At 45.9% G+C, this 27,570-nt stretch overlaps 1 protein-coding gene across 7 annotated transcripts in view; it reads right to left on the reverse strand.

The window, feature by feature from the left end:
* Positions 1–27,476, reverse strand: part of ZC3H4 (zinc finger CCCH-type containing 4) — a 47,536-nt gene extending 20,060 nt beyond the window's left edge. For 3 of the 7 annotated variants that reach the window (XM_027845882.1, XM_027845877.1, XM_027845876.1), the window contains exons 1-11: positions 26,708–27,222; positions 13,434–13,653; positions 11,771–11,881; positions 9,409–9,631; positions 8,928–9,079; positions 8,440–8,536; positions 8,206–8,345; positions 7,822–7,935; positions 7,484–7,595; positions 6,864–6,973; positions 178–542 (exon numbers count right to left, since the gene is read on the reverse strand). In XM_027845882.1, coding sequence (XP_027701683.1) covers positions 178–542; positions 6,864–6,973; positions 7,484–7,595; positions 7,822–7,935; positions 8,206–8,345; positions 8,440–8,536; positions 8,928–9,079; positions 9,409–9,631; positions 11,771–11,881; positions 13,434–13,653; positions 26,708–26,823 — 1,760 coding nt within the window. In that variant the 5' untranslated portion in view covers positions 26,824–27,222. Of the gene's footprint in view, positions 1–177; positions 543–6,863; positions 6,974–7,483; positions 7,596–7,821; positions 7,936–8,205; positions 8,346–8,439; positions 8,537–8,927; positions 9,080–9,408; positions 9,632–11,770; positions 11,882–13,433; positions 13,654–25,698; positions 26,535–26,707; positions 27,224–27,437 lie in introns of those variants that run through there. The other 4 variants (XM_027845879.1, XM_027845878.1, XM_027845880.1 and 1 more) reach the window with 4 other exon arrangements.
* Positions 27,477–27,570: the final 94 nt, after the last annotated feature.

Here is a 27,570-nt window from a genome sequence, read left to right on the forward strand (position 1 = left end):
AGAAAACACAAAATGGGATTTTGATTCTACTAACTTCCTGTGCCATTCGACTTCTCTCTCTGGGGTCAAGAAGCTCAGCTAGTTTGTGAGTGGTGTCAAGGAGGCCAGGGTCCCGGGCTGCGCCCTCCACCCAGAGCTCTCACTTCCCCGACAGCCCACCTCCAGCTCAGCACTCACCTCACCCCCAGCTTCTCGGCCAGCTGCCCCGTGGGCCGAACTACGATCTCAAACAGCGACGGAATCTTTTTGTTGTACATGTCCTGCTGCTGCTGAAGCTGCTGGGGAGACAGGGGCTCGTGCGACGGCATGGGCAGAGGCATCTGGGGGGGCCCAGGAGGCGGGGGAGGGGGCGGAGGCGGGGGGCCTCCGGGCATGGGCCTGCCATTGGGAGATGTCGGGGCTGGGGGCACAGGGGGGCGTGGCGGGGTGGGCAAGAGGCCAACTCCTGGTGGAGGCTTGGGGAGAGGATTGATGCCCTGTTTCTTCAACTCCTCCACTTCCTTCTCATCTTCTGCACCTGCTTCTGCGTCATCTGCTAACATCTAACAAGGAGAGATGGAGACTGGGCGTGAGGGCAGAATCAAAGGGCAATGGCTGGCGAGGGGCAGAAGTGGCAGCATTTAATCAGCTACTTTCTTGAGGTAAAGCCTGAACCCAGTCAAGAGCCCACGGTCCCCCAGAATTCACCGACATGAGAGACACCTGCCCTGACTCAGGGGAGAAAAGACCACAACTGTGGAGAAATGAGAGACATGCTAAGTGACTGAAGAGCCACCAGACAAAAGTAAGGGAGGCACTCTGCCCCAAGCTGTTCAGTGCCCCGGGCTCGGGCAGGGCCCTCTGCTTCATGGTCCTTCCCGAACACCGCCCAGTGACCAAGCGGTGGTTCGTTCGTGTGGTCTTTAAGGCCAAGGCGGTCTGTGGCTCCTACTCCTCTCTCCACTCCTCTCCCCTCTTGCCAAATGACTCCCTGGAAATCTCCTCTGGCTGGGGTGGTCCACCGAGCAGCAGTGATTAAGCCCCTGCTGTGTGCCAGGCACTATCAGGTGCTAAGGGGGATACAAAGACAAAACCAAACTGTCCCTGCCCTCTACCTTGGGAGACAACACATCCACCTGCTGTAAAGGAACACAAAACATACACACAGGAAACACTAAACAGAAAACTTTTTCTGGGAGGTGGAAAGCACGAGCAGCTTAGGGAGAGGGGTGAGGACGCAAGGACAAAGATGTGACACAGGAAGCCCAGTTAGGAGGCTATGGAAGAGTTCAGGCAAGAAGTGAGAAGGGTTTGAAAGGGATGGCTGGCTGACGTGCTGTGGAGGCAGAAACAGATCTGAAACAGTTGCAAGACATAAAATAATTCCACACAAATCATTGGCATTTCTGTAAATTACCAACAAAACCAAAAAGGAAGAGACTGGAAGAGAAAATTGCATTTAAAATAAATCCAGACTGTATCAAATACTTCCAAGTCTACCTGCCAAGAGTCCCACAAGAACTGTATGAATACAACTACAAAATGCTCTTTACTGAAATGAAGACAGACACAAACAATCGGGAAAATATTCATTGTTCGAGGACAGACTGAGCCAATACAATAAATGAGAGAATGTTAACTAATCAATTTACTTACTCAAGGCCATGCCAAACAACTAACAAATTTAATAACTTAGGAGTGATAACAAAATTCACGTAGAGGAACAAAATGGTCAAGAAACTCAAGGGAAATAATAATACCAAAAAAAAATGTGGGAAGGAAAGGGAACCTAGCAGTATCGAAAGGAGCACAAAACAGTAATTGCCACAACAATCAGGCGCTATCTAAAAAACAAAGTCAATCAGTGGAACAGATTAGATACAGAACATACAGAAGCAATGTGCATACCCTTTGACCCAGAAATAGCACTTCCAGGGCTGTATCCCAAAGAGATCATACAAATGGGAAAAGGACCCACATGTACAAAAATATTTGTAGCAGCTCTTCTTGTGGTAGCCAAGAATTGGAAATTGAGAGGATGCCCATCAATTGGTGAATGGCTGAACAAGTTGTGGTATATGAATATAATGGAATACTACTGTACTATAAGAAATGATGAGCAGGCAGACTTCAGAAAAACCTGGAAAGACTTGTATGAACTGAGGCTGAGTAAAGTGAGAGCCGAACCAGGAGAACATAGTACACAGCAACAGCCACGTTGTGTGATAACTAATATTGATAGACTTAATCCTTCTCAGCAACGCAAGGATCCAAGACATCTCCAAAAGCCTTGTGATGGAAAACGCTATCCACATCCAAAAAAAGAACTATGGAGTTTGAATGCAGGTCAAAGCATACTATTTGCCATTTTTTTTCTTCTGTTTTATTTTGTTTCCTCTCTCTGGTGGTTCCTCCTATCGGTTCTAATTCTTCCTTACCAGATGACTAATATGAAAACGTTTAATAGGAAGGTATATGTAAAGTCTATATCAGATTTCACACCATCTTGGGGAGGGAGTGGGGAAAGGAGAGGGGGAAAACTTTAAAACTCAAAATGGAAGTGACTGTTGACAAATCAAAATAAATTAATTGAAAAATTTTTGAAAAAAAAACAAAACACAGAAGCAAACAAACCTAGAGGCCTAATGTTTGACTAGTAATAATTATTATCATGATCGTGATTAGAATTATATGATGATAAGTGTAACTTGTTATCATATATTGTTCCATAAAATAATTCATGTAACAAGTTATTTGTTAATTATTAAATATAATGATGGTAAATTATTATTTGGCATTAGTACAGACCATACAGAAGCAAACCAACCTAATGTCCTAATATTTTAAGCTCAAAGATTCCAGCTACCAGGGTAAAAAGAACTTACTATTTGAAAAAAAACTGTTGCAAAAATTAGAGAGCAATCTGGCAGAAACTAGGTATAAACCAATATCTCACACCACAAACCAAGAGAAGCTCTACACAGGTACATAACTTAGCAATAAAGGGTGACATCATAAACAAAGCAAGAAAGAAATTACCTTTCAGATCCATGGATGAGGAAAGAGCTAATGACCAAAATAAGGATGGAAAAGATCACCAAAAATAAATAAATAAATAAATAAATAAAGTAGTAAAGTAGTACTGACCATATAAAATTTAAAAGTTTTGCACAAACAAATCCAATGTAGCTAAAATTAGAGGGGAAGAGGCAGCTAGGTGGCACAGTGGATAGAGCACCAGCCCTGAAGTCTGGAGGACCCGAGTTCAAATCCGACCTCAGACCAAACACTTGACACTTACTAGCTGTGTGACCCTGGGCAAGTCACTTAACCCCAACTGCCTAAATAAATAAATAATATAATATAATATAATTAGAGGGGAAGTAGGGAACCACAAAAAATTTTTGGCAGTTACATTTCTCTGACAAATGTCTCATTAGTAAATAAACAGGGAAACGATTCATATTATAAGAGTCATTCCCTAATTGATAAATAGTCAAAGGACAGGAATAGGCATTTTCCTAAGGAAGAAATCCATACTACTTAGAGACAAATGAAAAAATGCTCCAAATCACAAATTAGAGAAACCTGAATTAAAACAACTCTCTGGTTCCACCTTACATCCATTAAATTGACAAAGATGATAAAAAGAGGAAAATGACAAATATTGGAGGGGCTGTAGGAAAACAAACATACTAATTCTACTTTTGCCTATGGGGTCAAATGAGCTCATTTGGTAAGTGAGTAGTGTCAAAGTAACCAAATCCACAGCCTAGACCCCAATATGGATGGGGGAGAATGCTGCCCCAGCATCCCAGGGTTGGTGGAAGTGTGAATTGGTTCAGCCATTCTGGAAAATAATGCCCAGAAAGTTATTGAACTATGCATACCCTTTGACCCAATAGTACCACTAACCAAAACCTCAGGAATCAAAGGAGAAAGAAAAGCACAGATGCAGACAAAAATATTTATAGTAGGTGTCTTTGTTTTTTAAATAACGTTATAGAACTAGAAACTAAGAGGATGTCCATCAACTGGGGAATGGCTAAGCAAACTGGAACATATGAATGTAATGAAATTTTTTTATACAATAAGACATGAGTAAAGGGACAGTTTCAAAGGAACCTGGGAAGACTTGTATCAACTGATACAGGACGAAGTGAGTAGAATCAAGAGAACAATTTATAACAACAGTTGTAAAGATAACTTGGAAAGACTTAAGAATTCTAATCCATGCAATAATTAGCCACAATTCCAGAGGACCCATGATAAAGAATGCTACCCATCTCTTGTAAGGGAGGTGATAGACAAACGGTATAGATCGAGACATATTTTTTGGATATGGCCAATTTGGGAATTTATTTTGACTACTCATATTTGTTACAAGGGTTCATTTTTCTTTTTTTTTTTTCTTTCCAATGGGGAGGGGAGGTAGAAGGAATAGAAAAGAGATTTTTCATTTAAAAAAGTGAAATTAAATTTCTTTAAAATGACAAGGTTTGAAAACTTTTTTTATATGATGGGCAAGGGAAGAGTAAAGAATATGGAATGATTCTAAGGTTGTAAGTTTAGGTGACTCAAGGATGGTAATGGCCCCATTCAGAAAGAGGGAAGGATTTGGGGAGAAAAGGAATGAGTTCTGTTTCAGACATGTTGAATCCAAAGGGAAACGCCCAATAACCAAATGGTGAAGCAGACCTGGAGCTCAGTAGCAGATTTAATAGTGGTGGCCTCTGAGAGAGGCCTTCGAGGAAGGGAGGGTTTCTGCAGGCAAACATACGCAGAGAGGCCAGAACTGCTCTTGGTCTGGGAAGACTACCTTTTTCTAGCTGAAGCATGAATGGCTTGCCTCCCAGTTACCTTCTTTTGAATTTAAATTTCCTTTTAAATTCCCAAGGACCCATGATGAAAGATGCCAGGGAGAGAACTGATGAATTCTGAATATAGTCTGAAGCATACTTTTTTTAAACTTCCTTTTATTTTTATTGTTTTATTTCATTTGTGTTTTCTTTTGCAAATGACTTCACATGTATAATCGGAATCAAACTGCTTGCCTTCTCAAGGAACGGAAAGGAGAGAAAGGAAAAGAATTTGGAACTCAAATTTTTAAAAAATGATTGTTAGATCTTTTTACATGTAATTGGGAAATATTTAACAAAATAAATAAAAATAATTTAAAAATAAATAAATTTCCTTTTAAATAGCAACTAAGCTTATTTTTTCCCCTCTGAAGATTATCGGGCTTTGAGGATCTACCTAATGACTTTAAAGATTCTACTCGGTTGAATTTTCTATTGGGGCAAGGCATTTTTTAATAAAGTTTAATTTTTTTCCTTAACTCAAGTGCGAACCTAGGATGAAAGAAATTGACTCTGTACTACTGCAGTTACAAGACAAGATCCACCCCACTCGTCAAAGTTATTTTGGGTCTGGAGCAGGGACTGTGGGTTTTCATAAGATGGAAGATCACTAAAGGGCACTACTCTAGAATCCTGCTCCCAGGAGCTGGAACAATTGCTATTTGCCTCTTGGTCATACAGAAGGGCACTGGGGGCTCCACCGTGATGAAACCACTCCTACTGGAGGTGCTGAAGGGTAGTAAAGGGCTAGGCCTGCTGCCCCAGCAGAAAACACTGTTCTAAAACAGCAGGACACCAGAGGTTCTTAAGGAGCTGTGAATGCACACAATCAGTGACAAGTGCTCTCTGCTGCCCAGCCCCAGGACCAGGTGGTACTACAGATAACTACCATCTGGCAAGCCTTGTAGCACTGTCAGCCATCATCATAACAGTGATCTAGAGCAGGCCTGCACAACCTGCCGCCTGAAAGCCTTTGGCATGCTACAAGTGGCCCAAGGGTTGCAAGTTGTGCAGGCCTGAGCTAGAGAAAGGATAGTTTATATTGTGTCGGTAAAGCTGAGGAGCTGGTTCTAACTAGTTCAGAGAACACAGACCTTTCCACGAGAACTCTTTATGTTCCATTTCCAAAGATGTCTCTTTTAACTTTACTACTAAAACACACCAAAGTAAAGGCCAAAGGCAGGAAAGACCTGATCTTTTACAAATATTTACTGTTAACCCTTTGCCAGGCACTGTGCCAGGTGCTGGGAATACAAAAGGAAAAGCAAAGACAGCCCCTGCCCTCAAGGTGCCCTAACGTAGGGTACACAAGACAAGCAGCTCTATATTCTTCACAAAATTGCTACAGTTTCTGGCCCTTTTCAATGGCTAATTCTAAACTGATTCTGATTCATCACCATTTCGCCTCTTCCCCAACTAACTGGTCTCCCTGTTGCTGGCTGTCAAAATGATCTTTCCAAAGATGAGTTCTGACTGCGTCATTCCCCCATTCAATAAATTCTAGTGGATGGATGGCAGAGGGTGGGGTGGGCAGGTTAGGAAGGGCTTGGAACCATTCTCTCCAGCTGTTCCCCAGGCCTGGAACGCTCTCCCTCCTCGTATTTCCAGCTCCCTTTCAGTCCCAGCTCCGACCCCTTCGTCTCTAGGAAGGCTTTCCCGCTCCCACTCTCCCTTATTGCTAATACTTTCCCTCGGTTAATTTATCTCGTATAAATCTTGTTTGTCCATAGATGTTAGCCTGTTGTCTATCACATGAGGCTGAGCTCCCTGACAGCAGGGACTTTCCCCTTTCTTTGTACCTCCTGCATGCTTAACACAAAGAAGGTGCTTCATAAATGTTTACTGACTGACTCCCCCCACCCCCTCCCCCAGCCGCCCCATCCTCTAAAATAAGCCATCACAGCACCGCCTATGCTCCAGGCTTCCAATTCCAACAATGGGACATCGAAGGGTCCATTTCTAGACCACAGTCCTCCTGGTTTCTTAGCTGGCCAGCCTCCAAAGTCAGTCCCACCCCATGTTTACCTTGTCCAAAAGCTCCCTTGTCTCTTCAGTGAGGGGGTCATGGGAGAACATGCAGTCATCACCATTGATACAGTTTCCAGTTGTATGAAAGAGCTTACAAGGAAAATCACGTTTGCAAAGGTCAAGGCAAAGTCCTCTGATGTCTGAGCCAGAAGGGGCAGGCAGAGGGGTTGGTCTGATCACCACCTTCCTCAGAGAAGAACAGAATGGGTCAGAGAAGAAAAGGGTCTCCCTGCAGGCTATCAGTCCAACGAGCTTCCCTGTGCCCACATGCCCTCAGCAGAGCTGCAAGGCTGCCTCGGTCCCGCCGCCTGGCGATTCACAGAGGCCACCTAGCAGAGCAGTGTGTGGGGAAGCAGCAGCAAACATTCCCAAGAAGGAGGATCGCACACTGGGGCTGCCTCTCTGCCTTGGGCGAGCCAGGCCTCAGGCACCAGCCATCCCTCCCTCCCTCCCTCTCACGGGGAAGTGTGAGGGCAGGTCTTGGTAAACATTCAAGAACAGGAGGGGAAAGGGGAGAGAACAGAGGAGTGAGAGGAGCAAGCTCCCCTTCCTGGCATCATCAAGGCCCAGGGCCTCAGGAGGGGCGCAGCCCCCAACAACCAGAGGTCAAAGGATATCATGCATGTATGGGCAGTTCTCTGCTCTGGCACAAAAGCCGGTGATGTAAAACTTGCACAGCTCGCGCTTCTTCGGCAGCTCGATATCGTGGCTAAAATTGCAATGTTCTCCCTGCAGGACACAGAATGACAGCGCGCCCGCATGTGCAGCGTGAGAGGTCCCCTCTGCCCCAGGCCCGCCCGCTCCTGATGGCTCCTTCATCCAGGAGGCCCTGGGCCAAGACTCAGAGCCCCGACACCAACGTTAGGAGACACACAAGGTGTGGGGGCAGAGGCGCACGTGGTCTGGCCCGCCCCTTGTCCCCCACGCCCATTCTGCTGGAGGGGTCCTGACTTACCCATGTGCACCGGCCTTCCACAAAGTACTTGCAGATGACCTTCCCCTTCTTGTCCGACTGCTGGTGGGGCTTGTCGTGGTCATTCCTCCGATAGCTGCCACCGCCACCACCATCCTATTAGAGCCACAAGAAGTCAGCGGAGGGGAGGCTAGGAGGGCAAAGAAGCATAGGCCCCAGGACAAGGGGGAGCGAGCTGGCCCCGGCTTTGCTCACACCTCAGAGAGCTTTGTGCGAGGACCTTCTCGGACATAAAAGTGTCACCGAGGTAAGTGGGAAACCCCTCAGAATAAAGGAGACAGGATAGTCTGAGTGTGACTGCCATGGGGCAGTGCCTGCTGTTCTCACCAGCAGGCCCGAGACCAGGCCTACTGAAAGCCCACTCACCCCCATGTCCTCGTCGTAGAACTCTTCATCATCATTCATGCCTCCTTTGTTCAGGCCTCCCCTGCTCCCGCCTCGACCGCGTCCTCGTCCCATGCCTTTGCCTCTGCCTCTCGAGCCTCGGCCTCGGCCCCGACTTAAACCTGCGGGAGAGAAGGGCCGAACCGCCTATGCATCTCCTCCACCGACGGGTCGCTCCACCCTCACCGAGACCCCCCACCGGGCACCACCCCGTACCTCGCCCTCGGCCGTCTTTCGGCCGGCGGTACTGGTTCAAGTCTTTGGAATACTCGTCATAGTCCTCTTCGCCCAACAGCTCTTCATTCTCTCCAAACTAGAATTCAGAATGACAGTCATCTGTGCCCTCCCCTGCAGCCTGTGGCTAACACCTTGCATGCCGCCCGCGTCCAGCATCCCCCCCAGAATGACACCCAGTGTCAGGTGCTTTTTCTTTTTCTTACACACAAAGCGCAGGCTGAACCTTCCTATTATCTCTGCACCCTAACTGAAATAGCGCGTAATGTTTAGGATGCAAACAGGCTGGTTTGCTCTGAAGATCAAATGTGATACAGAAAAGCTGTGGGTTTGTGTGCTCTCTAGACCCTCCGTATTAGAACCACATGCACTAGAGAGTGCTGGAGGCTGAAGGGACACTAGGGTTCTTTACAGAGACAGAGGTGGACACACACACACACTCGGGAACAAGGCAGGAAAACAGCCCGTACCTCCATTTCCTCCTCATAGAAGTCTTCTTCCTCTTCCGGATGGTCTCCCATGGAGCCTCTGCCCCTCCCCCGGTTTCCTCGGCCCATTCCTCTCCCTCTGGACCCTCCGCGTCCTCCTCGGCCTCGGTAGCCTCTCCCTCTGACTCTGGCTCCTGCAAGACGATCGAGCACAAGAGAGGCTGGGGATGTGGAACGCTGCTTACACTGGCAGACTTAGCCGATGTGTGCTTAGTCTTTCTAAACTGCTTTCCTCCTTTTTAATCCTCTATTACAAGAGATGGCCCGATGCGCAGGGGCATGGCAATACAGGAAAACCATAAGCCCTGTGCAGGCATCCCTGCCTCCTGAAGACCCCTCTCTGGATGGAAAAGAGAAAGCAAGGTCCCATGGGGGGTCTGGCCGAGGGCCGTATCGCCCTGGTCTACACTGTCCAGCAGAGGCCCTTCCTTAGGACGGACAGTTACATTCTGGAGTAGCTCACCTCGCCCTCGGCTGCTGCCTTCCTTGGCCCGTCTATACTGGTTCAGCTCTTTGGTGAAGTCGTCATACTCTTCTTTCGTGAGGTCATCCTCCTCCTCCCCTTCGTACTCCCCATACTGCTCATTCTCATAGTCATCGTACATGCTATAATTCTTGCTCTCCATTTTTGAGTAGCCCTTCTTTGACAAAGGGGCATTGTGCGACGAAGGATACTGCTGGTGAGACTAGAGGACCCAAGGAAACAAGGAAAAACGAGCTGAGCCAGCCTGGTCCATTCACCGTCCCTGCGTCGTCATCCCCCAGTCCACGCTTCTCTTATGCTGATGAGGAAGCTGACCACAGGGGCCACCAAGGGCATGACAAGCAGAGCCAGGCTGTGGCTTGTCCCACTGTGACATCCACGCCTCCTCTGCCTGGAGTGAAGCCCTGCTACTGCCTCCATGGCCCCTGAGACACTTGGGTAAGGGTCTACCAACGGTGCATGTTTGGGACCTAAACCTGAAAATATGTGGGCCGCCCCCTGGAACTGCATGCCAGAAGTCTATTAGGAACTCTGAGCAACACAATGACCAATCACGATTCCAGAGGACTCGAGATGAAACCTGCCGACCCTCTTCTAAGGACTCGGGATGTCAATGGAGGTATTCTTAGGGACATGGCCAATGTGGGAATCTGTTAGAGGGGTTTGGTTTTTCTTGCTTTCTCTTTTTTCGTTTTTTTCTTTTAAGGCAATTGGGGTTAAGTGACTTGCCCCAAGTCACACAGCTAGTAAGTGTCAAATGTTTGATATGAGGCCAGATTTGAACTCAGTTCCTCCTGACTTTAGGGCTGGTGCTCCATCCACCGCGCCACCTAGCTGCCCCTTTGCTTCTCAAAGAAGACAAGGAGAGAAGTAAGAAAAAGAGAACGTGGATCTGAAAATTAAATTAAATTTTTTAAAAAAGCCATATCTAACTCCAACAATACCAGCATAAGTCAAATAACTACAGAATCTTTCATGGGCTTAACTTCCTGTTTATAATGTCAGTTTTCCAATTTACAAAGCCTTATATACCATATGCCCCAACAAATTTCAAAAGGATCGGATCTAGATATAAAAACAAAAACAAAAATATAAAAAAATTAAGAGGATATGGCGTTATCTGTTAACTGTGAAAAGGAGATAAATTCTTAGCAAGTTGTAACTAAGGGTAAATTATAAGAGATAAAAGATTAATTTGATGATACAAAAAAGAAAAAGCTTTTTTACACAATTAAAAACCATACAAAGAAAGATGGGAAGAAAAACTGGGGTAAAACCTTTCACCCAAGCATTTTGATAAAAGGCTGATGACATCCTAAATGAGGATATGAAAAGATGGCCGAGAAATCAACCTCCTACTCTCAATGCAAGTGGCGCACTTCACACCACCTAACTAATGAAGACCTCACGAAGCTAGCAGGGCAAAATAATCTGATCCCCGTTTTATAGGACATTGAAATAACAACAGACTTTTACACAGCACTTTTAAGGTATGCAAAGCACTCCACATGCATTATCTCATTTCTGCCTTGCAACAGCCCTATGAGACAGGTGCTTCAGACACTGGTATCTTAATTTTGCAAAGGAGGAAACTGAGGCTCATAGAGATTAAGGGGCTTGTTCACAGTCAGACAGCTCATGTCAGCACCAAGAGTTGCACTGAAGTCTTCTAAATCCAAGTTAAATGAGCTACTGTGTATAAAGGGCTTTGCCAACCTTAAGTGCGTGGTAAGTGTTCACTCTCTTTATCGTCATCATCGACTTCATCAGGCCATGTTAGGCTGAGGTTGCCAGTGGTAAGTGGAGGGAGCTGCCTAGCTTATGGGGATACAACTAGTCTGTGTCACAGCTGGAATTTTAACTCAGATTACAAACTCAGGGCTCTTTCTATGACCCCACATTGGAAAGTCAAAACCTAATCTCTTATGACCCATTTTCAGAACACTAGCACAATAAGATATCTACTTCTTCTCAAAAAAGTTATTTGATTTGGTTTAGGGTTTGGAGAGAGGAGGTGGGGGAATTCCTTTTCTAAGGAGAAAAAACCTATCCAAAAGTAATTTAAATTTATGCCAAACTCAAAAATGGGATGGGGATTTCACTTCTGATACATAAAAAATTTCTAACTAGGTTCCAAAGGCCACATCCTGACTTTGGGAATCAATCTCTAAAATCCGGGGAGCGCCCGCCAATGAGAACATCCACAAATCTTTTGCATAATACGACATCACTCTGCTGGACCACAGACAGCTGGGTGCCTCGCTCCCCAAGCCGAGAACCCCAAGCCGGGGTATGAGCAATGCCGTGCTGGAATACTCTTCCATCTTGTCACTGTACTCACAGATGAATATGGAGGGCTGTAATCTCGATATTTTCGGTGGCTTTTTTCACTGGGACTGAAATCAGAGTCATCACTGAAATCGGAGAAATCATCGCTTGAAGACGCATGTCGCTAGAATAAAAGGGAAGCATGTTTACTGCTTTTGTTACAGAAGGAAGAATCTGACTTTAACAGGTTAGCCTAGGAAAAAATAACAATGGAATTATCTCCATACACCTTGAAATATCTGCCTCTATTACAGCTGCCCCCTCCTCAAGACAAGCCTTCATGCCCTCTCCTCAGTCTCTCAGGGAAGGTTATTAATTCATCTCAGTGCCTCTGGCCTTGCCTCTCCCTACATTCAAGATGACAGCAAACATCTGGTGTGTGTCTGCTGCATGCAAAGCATTTTCCTAGACAGCGGAGGATCTAAGGCATGGTCGCTGTCCTTTTGGGGCTTATAGCCAAACTGTAACTGACACCACCACATTACAAGGACATTAGGGAGTCCCAAGGCAAAGGGCTGCCTCAAGTTTGACAGTCAGGAGGGGTGAAGGACATGGTACTTGAGCTAGCTCTGAAGGTTCTTTTCAAGAGACAAAGGGGGAAAGAAAGAGAGGCTATTGCAGGCACAGTCTTGGCGTGAATCACAGTGACAGAGCAGGGTCCTGCCAGGCTACAAACCAGGGGGCTCAAAAGGACAGCTGGCACCAAGTGGGCCTTGAATACTGAGCAGAAGAATCTAAATTTGAATCCGCAACAGGGAGCCATTGAAGGGAAGTGACACAGCCATCTGTGTGTGTAAGAAATATTCTGATATGAGTATGAAAGACGGATGCGTCTAAGGTAAGAACAGAGGCCAGAAAACCTGCCAGGAGACAACTGAACAGCACAAAGGCTGTGTCCTACGATGGCGCCAGGGCCAACAGAAAGGAGGGGATACAATGCAAGACACGTGAGTCTCAAGGCATCATCTGCTGCCTAGACACTGAAGGTGAGGGATGGTGAGGGAGTGAAGAGAGCCCTAAGGACACAAGTGTCCAATACAACACTGCCACAGTAATTTTCCTAATATAGTATCCAGTACATTGTAGACATTTAATAAATGTTTGCTGACTAAATGATCACATCACTCTGATGTTCAAAAAATGTCCATATCTCCCTACTGAATAAAATTCTTACTCCCTTCAGCTGGCTTCAAGGGGACTGATGGCCGGCTGCACTTTTCTCTCTCATTCATTTCTCCTTTGTGTTCCTTAGGTTCTGGCCACATTGAACCATCACTATTACCTGAACAATTCCGGTTCTTTCCAACACTGGTCCCTGGCACTAATTTCTCTTGTCCTTTAAGACCCAGCTCCAATGACATACCTCCACATCATCGGTGACCCAGCCCAGAGTTCCCAGAGGAACTCCATCCTCTGGAACTGGGAGGACTTTGTCCTCTCATCAACTTCTATTCTAGTTACATGGTGCCCAGTCTGAACTCTCCCTAGAGTGTAAAGGTCTTGAGGGCAGGGACCACGAGTTCTTTATCCCTGGAGCTCCTCTCCAGGGCTAAGCACAGCATTGTGCATCTGGAGGTGCTTAATAAATGTCTGTTCATTTCAAGCTGACTTGAACAAAGAAAAAACCCGCAGCAACTCAAGCCAAAGTTTCAGAAGGCGGGGCCTCCGGGAGCTACCTTGTGCTTGGATTTCCGCTTCTTCTTGGACCTCCTCTTCTCTTTTTCCCGCTCCTTCTTTCTCTTGCGTTTCATCCTGCGGTGAGCCTTCTCCTCGTCCGAATCGCTGTGATGCTTCTCCCCTTTGTCTCGGCGGCTCCTCTCTTGCCCTGCGGGGTAGTCCTGGGCCTCTTCGGCCCCATCATCCTCCAGTTCTCCTTCTTCCAACTCTCCATCTTCCCTGTAAACCGAAGAAAATAAATCATGAGTAGGCTTTTCAAGGAGCTGGGCTAGGCCAGGCTTCTTTCTGGTTCTGGTTTTGCCCTTTAAAATATAACAGGGAACAGAGGGGGTTCCTATTATATTCAAAGACACAGGATATCTATCTCTCTCCAGACACAGAGAGAGAAACAGAAACAAGAGAGGGACAGAGAGATCTAGACAGCAAACCAGCTAAGAGATAGAGATAAAAGTGTCTCCCTAGAAGAACGTTTGGGATCAAGGGTCACCGCCCTGCCTTACCACCTCTAAACAAATGGCCTGTCACTTTGGGCACTGCCATTCTGAATAGAAATAGCAATAGGAAAGTCTAGATGACCACCAAACTACCCACAATCCTGAACAAATTCACTCTGGGAAGAGTGGAACAAAGCATGGAGGTAGGAAATTGAGAGGAAGAGGCAGCAGTGGTGAGGTGCTATAAAATGTCTAGTTACGACCTAGGAAAGACAGAAGATCTGGGGCAGCCTTTGTGCCCCAATCAAATGCCCACATCTACTGCCAGTCTGAAGTCTCTGGGACCACATTAGAATGTGACAGGCTGAAAAAAGAGATAAGGTGAAAGACGTACAATGCCCCACCCCACCCCCATCTTCTGGCTGGCTGCACAGCGGATAGCGTGGTAGATCTGGAATCAGGAAGAGCTGAGTCCAAATTCAGCCACAGACATTTTCTAGCTGTGTGACCCTGGACACGTCATTTAGCCTCTGCTTGCCTCGGTTTCCCGAATTGTAAAATGGGGAAATTAATAAATTAATAGCAACGACTTTTCAGGTATGTCGTGAGGATCAAATGGGATAACATCTGTAAAGTGCTTACACAGCACCTGGCAGACAGTAAGCACTCCATCAATGCTTATTCCCTTCCTCTCTTCGCTGAAACTTGTCTGAACTGCCACTTTCTGTGCTCCTCCCACCCTCCCAACATCGAACCTTTCCAACTCTGTGCTGAACGCCCCGCTCTTTCTTACTCTGAAAGTTCAAACTGCTCTCCAGTAAAATGGTGCCTCCAAACAGGAACCTCAAAGAAAGGAAGGAGGAACTGAGGAGGGATGGACCACAGGGAATATTCCTATTTACCCACAGATCAGAGACAGACAAACTCAATAGCTGAAAAAGTAAAATGGGCTTCAAAATTTCTTCACCGGGGGCAGTGAGGTGGCACAGTGGATAGAGCAGCAGCCCTGGAGTCAGGAGGACCTGAGTTCAAATCTGGCCTCGGACACTTGACACTTACTAGCTGTGTGACCCGGGGCAAGTCATTTAACCTCATTGCCTAGCAAAAACAAACAAAAAAAAAAAAAGAAGAAAAAAATTCCTTCACCATAGTCCCTAGAAACATTTGCTTTCAATTAAAGAATTCCACCAATTCCAATTAATCAGTAAGTCCCTACAAGGAAATGAAACCAGGTTCTGAGGCCTAGCAGGAAAAAATATATGATTCCATCTCAAAGATCTTGTTAGTAGCCTGACTTAAGGACCAGAAGACCATTTCTATAATCAGTTTTTCCACCTCTACAATGGGGGTAGTATGTCTGAAAAATGTGAAATAAGCAAGTCGATGAAGCAAAATGAAACCTATAAAGGCCTTTCCTCTGATCTCCATGAAAAATACCTGTAACTAAGAGCGCTCCCCCATCTACCACCTTCATGTCTGGAATTCTCTTTCTAGGTATCCAGTGTCGCACCCCAAAGTATAAAACCTGACTAGATAAAACTGGATAAAAATTTCTGCTTACCTTTATTCCCAAACCAAAAACATCAGGGACCCACCCTAAAAGCCTCAAACTTGGAGAGCAAACCACGCTGGGAGGAGTTCAGCTCACTGCCTTCCCAAACACAGATGAATCCGCCACTCCAATTTCCAACTAAAAGGACCAGGTAAGGTAGATTCACGGGGAAGACAGACAGTCCAAGGCCAATTTCAGACCCCTGAACCAAAAGAACTACACCCCCACTCCAGAAAATGGCCCCTGCAAAAAGGAGGCCCACTTTCCTCCTTTTCCTTAGCCCTCCAGGAGGGGAGGGGAGATGGTTAGTTAGGAGCTCTGTGCTCCCAGAGAGAGCTAAACAGAAACCTAACTGAATCCACCTAAGGAGAGCAAATCCCTCTGGGACAAACATACATCTCACCAGGGGCGGGCATCAGTGACTGCTCCATGGAGCAGAAGACTCCGCTCAGGTGTCAGGCTTGACAAAGAGAGCGCCCACACCTCTGCATGTGTCATAGCTGATGAGCCATCAAAGAGATTCACAGAGCGCCTCTAAATCTACAGAAGGAGTTCCTTCTGATCACTCAGCCTTAAGAAAGATATTAAGGACCTAGAGAATGATAATTAACTAGAATTCTTAAGTTTCATGGGGGGGGGGGGTGTCACCATGAGAAAAAGGCAAATGACAAGGTAACAAAGCCCAGCCAAATATGGAACGCCCAGCTTAGGCAGGATAGACACCACCACTCACCCTGGAGTGGTCCTACTTAAAGGCTGAGATAAGAATTGGAGATGATGGGGGGGGGGGGACTGAGGAGGAGCTTTCCTGGGTCACAGTTGATCCAAAGTAGAGCAGACTAGAATTCAGTTTTCCTGCCTCTATCTTGCCATTCCTTTTTCTCAGGTGTGAATTCAGTGATATACCCTAGGGTACTCTATGAATGAGAAGGGATGGTCAGAAAGGGGTCCAAGAGCCTCCCAGTCAGCATAGGGAGATTCTCCTCAGCCCTGCCCTGCTCACTGGCCTGTCAGACTAACATACTCAGAACTTCCCACCAAATGGGTTGTACTGGACGATCCTTCACACTCTGAAAACGCCATCAGTTCCTTCAGCATTCAGTGTTCCGTGAGGCTGTACTTGTACCCTGGGTAGGAAAGCCCCAGGACATTCTAGCCCAAGGAGAAAAAAAAGAACAGGTTCAAAAAAATCTAATGTCAATTCATGGATGACTGACCCATAATGGTTTATTAGGGAAACCAGGGTGGTGATGCGTCCCTAACCTTCCGTGCCTGAATTCAGGAGCACAGCCCTGTTCCTTCCACCTCTCACGGTAGCCCGAGGAGAACATGGGGTTTGGTGGGCCATGGGTCTGAGCCTGCAGAGCAATTCTAATGACCCCACGTTCTTCAATTTCCCACCAGGTTTTCTGAACTAAGTTACTTCTGAGGATCACCTCACAATTGGCTGCAGGTCAATGGTGAAAGATATACTATATGTAAAGTGTTGAGATGAAAAAGGGGATTCTTAAGTGATTCTCAAATGATCAAGTAGCCACTGGATCCCCCAACCATTTCCTAAGACTGAACACAACTGATCCCAAAAACAATGGGGGGTGGGGGGAGATGGCGGGTGCCTCCAAAAAATAAAGGCAAATAGGACAGAATTTAGGCAGAATACTTGAAGAACAAATTCTCAATAAGATTCAAAATAATCTCATAGGAAAAACCCATTCACCTAGACCTATTTAGAGGCTAACCTTACTATCACTAGTGATTTGACAAGGCATCCACCCATTGCTAAAGCTTACATTGAAATTATAACGGGGAAACCACTCAGTAATTTCAGCTAGCGAAAGTTATCAAAAGCAAGACACCATGTTTGCATGCTGTATTTACACCTATCTCAAACCAGGCCAGGGGGGTTGGGGAGGGGGGCAGGGCTTCAGAAAGAAGGTCCAATAAAAGGTTAACTCCTCAAACAGCCAATTCTACCCTTTCCCACTCCTAAACTCCGATGCAACAGGGGGCCAAAAGGGGAAGAGAACAAGCATTTATTAAGTACCTACTATATGCCAGGCACTGGACTAAGTACCTTACAAATACCTCTTCTTTGGGAAACATAGAGATGGGTTTTTAGAGCCAGAAGTGCCTTCTGATGTCATCAAATCTAATGTCTTCACTTCAGAGATCAAGAAACAAGAGGCCTACAGCTGGGAAGTGGGCTTGTCAAAACGCCACAGCTAGTTAGGACCAAGGCCAGGGATCCCAGGACTTGGAGTCATTCTGTCCAAGCCCTTCACTGCACAGCCATCTGCGAAGGGAGGCCAACAGTAATAAAGGGAGCAGACCAAGATGACCCTAAGAGCAAAACGCAGAAGCAGGATGCAAACCTGCGTCTCCAAAGCCACAGTTCTACAGCAAGTTAGGACCCAGGGCTTCCTGACTTCCCCTCAGGGGTTCTTTCCATTACACACTTCTCCCCCAAAGCCCTCCCCAAAGCATCCTACTCAAGAGAATTATGGAACTTGTTTCTGCATCTCCTGAGCAGCAAGCCCATCCTAGAGAATTAGCCAAGGGCCAACTGGACACAGTACAGGAGCAGGGCCACTGCTTCCCGAACTCTGCAAACAGTCAGGACCCAAGGCATTCTTAACAAATACCCGCACTCCATACATAACTGGGCTCCCTCTTTAGGAGCAAACAACAGCCATAGGAGAAAATACCTTCAGTGTGTTGCTACCTATCAGAAGTAACAGCCAGGTAGCCTAAGTAAGCCTACGTTGATAACCCCTTGCTCAGAGCTCATTTTTCCAGGAGGAACAAGGCAGTCAAATCCTTTAAATTAAAGACATTTCATCATCCTGTCTAAAGAGCTCTGCTAACAAAATCAACAAGTTGGTATTTCCCCTATTCCTGAGAGGAGATGTGGGGGGGCGGGGGGATGATTGGTAAAATGGTTAAGAGACAAGCGATCCAGACATCTTGAAAAAAGCAGTCACGGGATAACCGATCTCTGAAGAAGAAATGATACTGCTTACAAAAATAAAGTCAAGAAAACATGCAAAATTAAATCAAATCCTGTGAAACCGAGGAGGAAGGCACAGATGACTGGACAGCTCTCTGGGAACAGAAATATGGCCACTCATGGCAATGGTGGGGGTTACCTGTAGAGCATGAGAGTCACTGACAGAAGGCAGCTAGCTAGCTAGGCTGTGTGAAGGCCAAGGCTATGGTGATTGGCAGCCCAAACCCTAAACTGGCCACGGGCCCAGGGTGGTTCTCAGTGTTCAGTTACTCAGGATATTCAGAATGTATCCCAAGGGTTGAAAGAGGCCCCAAAGGGAACAAGCCCTGGAAAGTTAAACACAGGCTAGTTTTCACAAACATTTAGCAACTGACCAATAGACCTAACTAGGTTCCTCTGGAATCCTAAAATCTGACATTGCAGGAAAAAGTTTACTAGGAATTAGTGGGACTAGATAAAGCTTTTCTTTTAGAAAATAATTTGAGGGCTCTGCCAGGTTCCTAAGAAAGGTCTCGGCGGCATTCGCAGGGTCTAAGTAGTAAAATCACATCACCACCATGGTAAACCTGGTTCACGTATTTTCAGGACCAGAAAAGTCTCAAAATAACCCTTTGGTCTTTCACGTGTTTTGCTGTGTTCTTGCTACCTAGGTTCATTAGTCAAGAGAAAAAGAGCAACAGTCTAGCCTCCCTCTGACAATTCTCAAGTGTGGTCATAGCCCAGTGTCTATGACCTCATCCTATGATTTCCATGGCGATGTGCTAACACTAGAGACCTCTGAAAGTTGTAGGGAGGTTATCTGTCATACCAAGCAGAAACTGTGTTAGGAAATACAGGAAACCCCAACTAGCATCACTCATTCCCACTTGCTTGGCTTTCAATTCAGCAAACTATCTTAGAGCACCTCTGACATACTAAACAATAGACTGAACCCCATGGCGTCCACAAAAGCATCTGAATCAGAGTAAGGAGGCCCCGGTTAGTAGCTCTGCTGCTAGCCATCAATTTTCTCATGTATAAAACAAGGATAGTTACTACCCACCCTTCCCATCTCAAAGGCATATCAATAATAAAATGGCTATTTGGACCAAGTGGGTTAACAAAACTTTCTGGAAACTAAAAAGCTCAATACAAACTTAAGGCTGTGCTAAGAATGGGTGGATATCACAGCCTCCAGCCCTCAGCTAAGGCAACAAGACATTGAGCTTGAGTTATAAATGTCTAATTCCCTGTTACCCACCTCCAACGTGCTGCAGAATGGGGCATTGTGCAGAGCCAGCAGGTGCTTAATAACTATGCCATAAGATGGCACACGTGGCCCAGAATGGCTACAGAGACAGCCTACAAAAAGTGCTAGATTTGGAATTTGCCCTTCTAATTAAAAAAAAAAGTGGCAGCACCCTGTTAGATGTTAAAGATCTGACTTCATATAATGGAGTAATAAAGGGCAGAGAAAGAAGCGTTAAGTCCAAGAGTCCTAGTGCAATAATTCCAAGTGTATTTTATTCCAAAACGACTGCTGTAGCTTTACGAATGGAAGACAGGAGGAGAAAGACACAGAGAGAGAGAGAAAATGTTTACGTGACTTCTCCGGAGGTACTCAGGAGGGAGAAAGACACCAGGCCTCAATCCTCAGTCCAAGGTGAAGATTCGTACATCTGCGTATCATGCCCTAAGCAGCTTAGTATATGTACAGGGGTGGCCCCAAAGATGGAATCCCTCTTAGGCAAAGTCTTTGTATCTGGGTACAGCTTAAAATAAGATTGACCAGGGAAATCTGGAGGCAACAAGCTGCAACTGACTTAGTGGTAAAGGACTTTTTCCCACCACCAAGGCAGCTATGCTCTGGACTAAATGTTTAAAAAGGTTATTTAAGAGATGGTAAAATATAGCTTTGGGCAAACTTTTCCAAGGCAATATTTAACTTCCCCAAAATATCTTCACCAACCATGCCTAATTTCACCAAGCTAGTTTCCTCTAAAACATGCATCCGCATAAAACTCTGAAGTCACTAACCTTTCTGCCAACCCAGGCCACCGGATGACTCTAATCTAGAACAACAAAGGTGATAGCAACTCTAGGAGGACCAATTTCCAAATATTTAGGGGAAAGGCACCAATAATCCAGTTTTCAAACCACAGAAGACTTTTACCTCCTGGTACCTGGCACACAGTAGGCACCTACTAAATGCTGGCTGCTATACCACTTCACTCTTCCAGGAAAATCAATTTCACTGATTCACAAAACTTTTGAGCCGAATGAAACCCTGGCAGTCCTCTACTCCAACATTAGCCAAATGACTTGCCCCAGTCGCAGAATGTAGAAGAACTGAGGCTAGAACTCAGCCCAGCATTCTTTCTTCAGCGACACATGCTAACATGAGATTTCCATTCTCTACATAATCTTATCACTGTCCCACAAGGCGGGACTGGAGACTCATACCAACTGGTCACTGGAACTTGTTAATACTCTGCTGGTGTCCATCAGAGGCTGCATTCCTTCACCCACTCAACAAATATTTACCTCCTATGTGCAAGGCTGCCAAGTAATAGGGTTGAAAATGAACTGCAACAGCCCACAGAATGAAGCCCTGGCTTGTACTGGCCTGTAACTACAGGCAGGGAGCCATTGGCATGAGAGGCATAATTCCGTTTAGAAGAAAATGAACTGGAACGCAACTGATGGCTTGACTGACTCTGGGGAACAGACCAGTCACCTGCTCCTGACTCAATGCCAAGGACTCTGGGACCATACACAAGTCCTATATCTGCTAACGAGTGACCCAAATTCCCTCTGGCTAAGGAATATAAAAGCCAGGAATTAGGTACAAGCTCCATGGATCTCTCTAGCCACCAAGTTAAGCTCTACCCTTCATCTCAATAAATGCCTAGAAGGGGCCGCTAGGTGGCGCAGCGGATAGAGCGCCAGCCCTGAAGTCAGGAGGACCTGAGTTCAAATCTGACCTCAGACCAAACACTTGACACTTACTAGCTGTGTGACCCTGGGCAAGTCACTTAACCCCAACTGCCTAAAAAAATTAAAAATAAATAAATAAATTCCTAGAAGACAATCCACACCATTTTACCCAGGAGAAGCTAAGGATGTCTTGGGTTCAACTCTAACCTATCCAAGGAGACACTTTTTCCACGATCCCCTGGTACAACTTTTGGCCTTGGTCATGGAGTGATCTAACCCCCATGGCATAATAATACGGTAGAGATCCTAATCCCACACTAGACAGCTGGTCTAGTTCCAGTTTAATCTGTGCTAAACTAGGTTCAGGCTAACACTCTGATCTGTACTTAAACCCAAGCCTGTAGATACACTTTAAAGGCTCACATATCTAAAAGGGGTGAGCATCATTTACTCATCAAACCATCATTGAACCTCCTGCTGGGTACTGCATGCAAAGCTTCAGCATGGCTATCAAGTTCCCCTCACTGAAACCGGAAGTTGTTCAGAGGCAGGTAAAAGGGGGATGGGGAGGAATAAGAGAAGGGGGGGAGAGATAGAAGGGAGGGCAGATTAGGAGAAGGGGTATTCAGAATGCACGCCATCTTGGGGTGGGGGGAGGGACGAGATGGGGAGAAAATTTGGAACTCAAAATCTTGTGGAAGTGAACGTTGAAAACTAAAAATAAACAAATTAATTTTAAGGGGGGAGGGGAACTCTGGCCTGATGGGGCTCTCCTCCTTTAAAGGCCCAGAACTAGGGGCATGAGGATGCCTGCAGCTCCTCATAAAAAGGGGTAGACAAGCTTGGACACACAAAAAATGGAACCTCAGAGAGAAAAATCTCTTCCAACCCATTCACTGTAATATATAAAGAAGAAATTCATCCTGAGAGGGTAAAAGCTAGTGAGCCCCAAGTCACAAAGCCAAGTTAGCAGGAGAAACGGTACCAGAGCCAAACACTCCAGACTTTCAGATGGTTTGCCAAGGTAGTAACTGTCACCAATGACCAACCTGCTGCCTCAGTTTCCCCATTCCTGAGATGTTACTGAGGATGAAAGTCAGCCAATGAGGATTTAGCGTAACCCCAGTCACTGATACAGTTTAACAGAGCAGTATCAGGTCAGAAAACAAAACAGACCAAAGATGCCTCAAAAGTCTTCTGGAATATATACAACCCCAATATCCGATTCATGCCAATCACAATTTAAACTGACTGGAGCCTTTAAAGAGCTAAAAAACAAGCTAGCTTCTCTACAAATACCTCTGCTAGAACTGGTCCCAGGAAAGGCACCAGACCAAAAGAATGCAGAGTCCCAGACTGGTGTCAGGTCTTGGATCATTTGGGCCAATTCCCCCCTACAAATGCTCCATGAAAAGGATTGGCCCTAGTTCTATCTTCCAAAAGAAAACAGGATGCGTCTAATCCCTCTTTCACAAGCAAGAGGTTAGAGGATCATTCTATTGATCGGAAATGGTTTGCATCCAACCTTAACTATAAACATACAAGCCTACATCACTTCAATCCACATCAATTTAGCCATTATTCACAGTAGAGAGAACAATGGCAAAGACTGATCTTCAAAAGGCTAGCAAAGACCAGTCGCAATCCATATCACAAGAGTCATCCTAACACTTTGGGAAGTCCAGCACCATGGCCAACTAGATGCCTAGCCAGGCAGCGTAACCTATCTGGATAAAAATGTACACACTTGCCTCATTTTTCTATATTCACATACCCAGTACAGACCAATAGATCATCAAACTGAGAGTTCAAGCATCGTTCTGACCAGAATTTCTCTGGATGAGGGACTAAGTACCAACTGCCTGCTCAGCTCATAGGGAGTGAAGATGTAGGTGGCTCACAGGCATTTTCAGCTCAATTATCCTCCATGCTGGCCGGGTGATTTTTCCCCAATCTCCAAGAGGTTTAGATTCACAAACTGCTGAAGCTACAAGGTATGGCCTAATCCGAGCCTCTCATTTTCAAGATAAATAGGACCAATACACAGCCACTTCTACAAGTCTCACCCAAGTACACCACTTTCTTGTGCCTTAACTTAAAAATATCTCCTAGCTAATCTGCTACCCAATCCCAATTCCAATTCCACACACCCTACTTGGTCTTCACATTTTTCTTATAGGCTCTGCCTTATTCTGTTCTCTGACTCAATTTAACAAATCCTGAAAGAACTCTGGAGATAACCCAGTCCAATGGCCTCATTTTCCATAGTAAACTAGGACCCAAAGGAGGGGAGATGGGTCAGGCCTATGATCACACAAAATCCTATCACAGAAAACTGTAAAGTCTTATATTCTTACGGCACTGGAATTTTATTCCTTGTAACTTCAAATTAGCAGACCATTAAAATCTTTTGGTTAGAAACAGATCCAGATCATAGTGTTGTTTTCCTGGGATTTGGCCTGTGCTCTGCTATGGAAAATATCACCTAAACTTCATTGCTGTATGATGTTTCAATGGTTCCAACCACCACATAACAACACAGAAGCAATTACTTATTACAAAGAACGGCACCCCCAAAGTTAACTGTTTTTCCTATGTCACAAGAGGGGGGAAAAAAAAGAGCAAGAACCAGGCCACTTTGCCTGAAAAGAAACAAACATGGCACAAGAGAGAACTTTCTACACCAACAAATCTAGAAATCTTCTTTAGAACTCATAATCAAATGTTTATTTCTAATCTTGCAAATCAGGAAACACAGGCGAACCCTAAATCTCAAAAGCAAGACAAGAGCACACTCACTGTCCTTTGGGAGAAACATTTCTAGCTAGAGGGGGGAAAAAAAAGCAGGAGGGGAAGGGACTATCTCCAAACAGCTGCTTCTACGGAATCCTGGGGGTTTTGAATAACATAAAATATAAAACTACTCAGTTCCATCCCACTGTTTGTGAGACCAAGGTCAGGATACGCATTTTAAAAACAGCCCACTTTGGGAAAGCAACTGATTTTTAAAGAGGATTCTGGCTCCTGCATCTCTAACATTTTTCTGTTGAGAGGTTTTTGTTAATGTTTAGTAAGTTCTAATATTTTTTCCTTAGATGGGGGATAAAAAACCTTTGTGACACTTGGACACACTCCTTGTAACTGCTTGCACACAAAAATGACTTTTTCAGAAGGCAGGCTATGAAACAGAATTCTTCTACCCTTTCAAATGTGTTATTTACTAGATGTGCTGACAAGGATTCCCTAAATAACCCCCTTTTCTTTTTTGCAACATCCAGGAATTTTTATTTTGAACTATACTGAGTACATCAGTTGTTTCTTTTTTTTTAAAAAGTGATACTGCAGCAAAGAATAATTTACCAAAAGTACACAATGTAATGTTTAAGACTAGGCCCTTTTTTTTTTTTGGCTTTACTGGATTAAATTTCATTTTCCTTTTAAACTAAAAAGATAGATATTGGTGCTGGTCTGTATCAAGGGCAGGGAGTGGGTTGGGGGAGGAAGGTCCAAAATGTACCCTGCATTTGGAGGAGACTTAAATGACAGAGAAAGTTTCAACTATGTCTTTAAAAACTGTTTCACCTTGGAATGTGCATTATCCAATATACTCAATCTAAAAAAAAAAAACTTTAAAAGAAAATGAGCATCCTTTTCCACTGACCCAAGCACCAAGCCTTTGCCGAAAAGAGGTCTCTCAATTCAAACTAATAGAAAGCTGCTGGTAGCTATTCTTGGCCAGTGGCCTCTTTGGGGGTGGGGGTGGATTTCACACTGGAAGGGAAACACAACTTAAAAGAAATTCAGTTCCCTTTAGTTTGGTCCTCGCAAGAATGGTTTTCTGAAACATGTGCTCCCTGTGGGTGCTTCAGACATCTTGGCTTTGGCTTCTATGGCTATGTCACAATGCGGAGCCGTGTGGTCACACTAGGCTCACCCTCTCAGCCACTGAGATCACGGACACATGATCCCTGATTGCAGGTCAGACCTAAGAGGTTATGAAGCCACAAACGTGAGGAGAGCAGTAGGAACACGGGAGGGCAGCGGCCAACTGAACTCAAATCTGGACAGTGGTTCCTTTTCCCCCCAAAAGTGAGTCCTTTTTAATACAGACTTGTGGATGGGGCAGGGACTACATGTGAGGGAGGGTACACGGCCCTTATTTGTATGGTACCAGCACAGGGCCAAAGGGGGGAATGGAGGTTCAACATGTGTTTTGTATTTTTCAAAGAAACTTATGCTTGTAAAACACATCAGTTGTACGGTACTGCAAGTCCTTTTGTTGGTGTTTTTTTTTTCCTTTGTACATGAAGGACAGAGAGGCATATAGTGGGAGGAGGGGCAGGGGGTGTACTGACCACCATGATTGAGTGTGTAACACATTCACATGAACTTTTCACTGTAAGGCACGTGCTTAACAAAGGAACAGTAGAAGCAGCCAGAAGCTTGGGCCTGGACAGTTCACAGAGTTTGTGCTTCAACAGTATGTTACAAATGACTTGGTCAGCTTAAACTTCCATCAAGTACCGACTGAAACACTGTAAGACACAGGAGAAGAGGTGAGAGAAAACGTGGACCACCTCCCCCCCAGTAAGGGGGTGCGGGGAGCAGCAGAGCGGGCTGTTGGTTTAACAAGAGCAGATCACATTTTCCTGTCCTATAGACATAGGCATGGACTCGCACACTGATACAGTATCCGCTTTCTTCATAAAGGGATGAAGGCTGGAGACCAAGCAATGGATCTGAGGGGCAAAAAGGTCAGAGCACGACCACATGTAGGTTTCTGTCAGTTACTACTTGAGAATGATAGACTTTTTTTAAAAAAAAAAAAAGAACTGTGCACTTTCAGGGATAAATTACAATGATTAACTCGTAAGGATGTGCAACTCTAAAGAGCCAATAGGGTTAGAGGTCCTGGTTTCAACAAACTAACTCTTTTAAAAGCATCTCTTTGGTCTTGGGCTAAGGAAGGAAGCAAAGAGAGAACTAATTTAATTACTTAATAAAAGAGACTACTTACCATCCCAACCCCTTGCAAGACATACACTTCTGACATAAGAGAACTCCTGAGAGGCTCGCTAATGAGTGTAAGCAGCTTGTGGTAAAGTGCCTATCCCCAGGAGGGGAGGGGGCAGCCTGAGAGAAACCTGCGCTTAGCAAACACTCATTTGCTAATCTGTTTATTTTCTCCATCTGTAGGCTGGCAGCAGTCAGGAAGCAGGGGTTTAAAAAAAAAATGCTCACCAAACAGTTGTGCTTGTGTCTTTGAACGTGGGTGGTTTTTTCCTTTGAAAAAACAAGTCAGGCTCTCCAAAGAGAGCCAAATTCAGGGTCCTGGGGGGAAAGGGGACTTTGGGGTGGAGGTACCTGGGAGCCCAGCAACTTCCCGGAGAGTCCCAGCTGCAGAGTGGATCCTTCTGAGCGGGAAGGGCGGAGGGGTGCGGTGGGGTGGGGTGAGAGGGAGCACCAGACTTGGGACACATTTCCTGTTTCTGGTCTCACCCAACCTACGTTAACTAAACTGCACCCACCCGGCAAAACCTGCCTTCTCCTCCCGCCCCGTACCACTCCACTCTCGGAAGTCAGGATTCCTCAAGACACTCCCTAAAAAATAAATAAATAGAGATTTAAGGAAAATTTTTCTAAGAGGAAGGAGCCTAAGTTTTACCAAAGTACTCCTGCTCGTCTGAAAGCAAGATTTCCCCACTGGAGTCCCCAAGAAAGCGTGTGGGGAGGAATTCGGCCCCAACGCTTTCTTTCAAAAAGGGGAGTGGGTTCCTGACTTCACCCTCTCTGAAATGGGCCTTTCCCGGATCCAGGCCCTCGGAACGGAAAGAGGGGAAGGAGAACAGGAGGAGGAGGGAGAACGGGACAAAGGGGGAGGAGGACAGCGAGAGAAGAGGGGAGCAGGGCAAGGTGGGGCTGGGGGATCCCTGTCTAGGCAGCGTGGTCCAGGCACGAGGCCCACGTGGTCCCGGGCCGCCCCGGCCTCGGGCCCCCCGCCCCTCCCCCACCCCTCCGCCGCCCCCACCCCGGGCCCCGGGAGCCCCTCTCCCCGCGGGGGGCCCGGGGCCGGGGGCCGGGGACGGCCGCTCACCTTGCCTGCAGCATGGCGCCCGGAGTGAGACCGAGGCAGGAGGGGGAGGGGAGGGCTGGGGGAGGGGAGAGCGGGCCGGCAGCGGTAGCGGGCGGGCTGGCGGGAGCCCGAGCCCGACCCCGCCCTTCCTTCC

The sequence above is a fragment of the Vombatus ursinus genome, unplaced genomic scaffold (assembly GCF_900497805.2).
Source record: "Vombatus ursinus unplaced genomic scaffold, bare-nosed wombat genome assembly UNPS02015030.1, whole genome shotgun sequence".
In the NCBI taxonomy this organism is placed as follows: Eukaryota; Metazoa; Chordata; class Mammalia; order Diprotodontia; family Vombatidae; genus Vombatus; species Vombatus ursinus.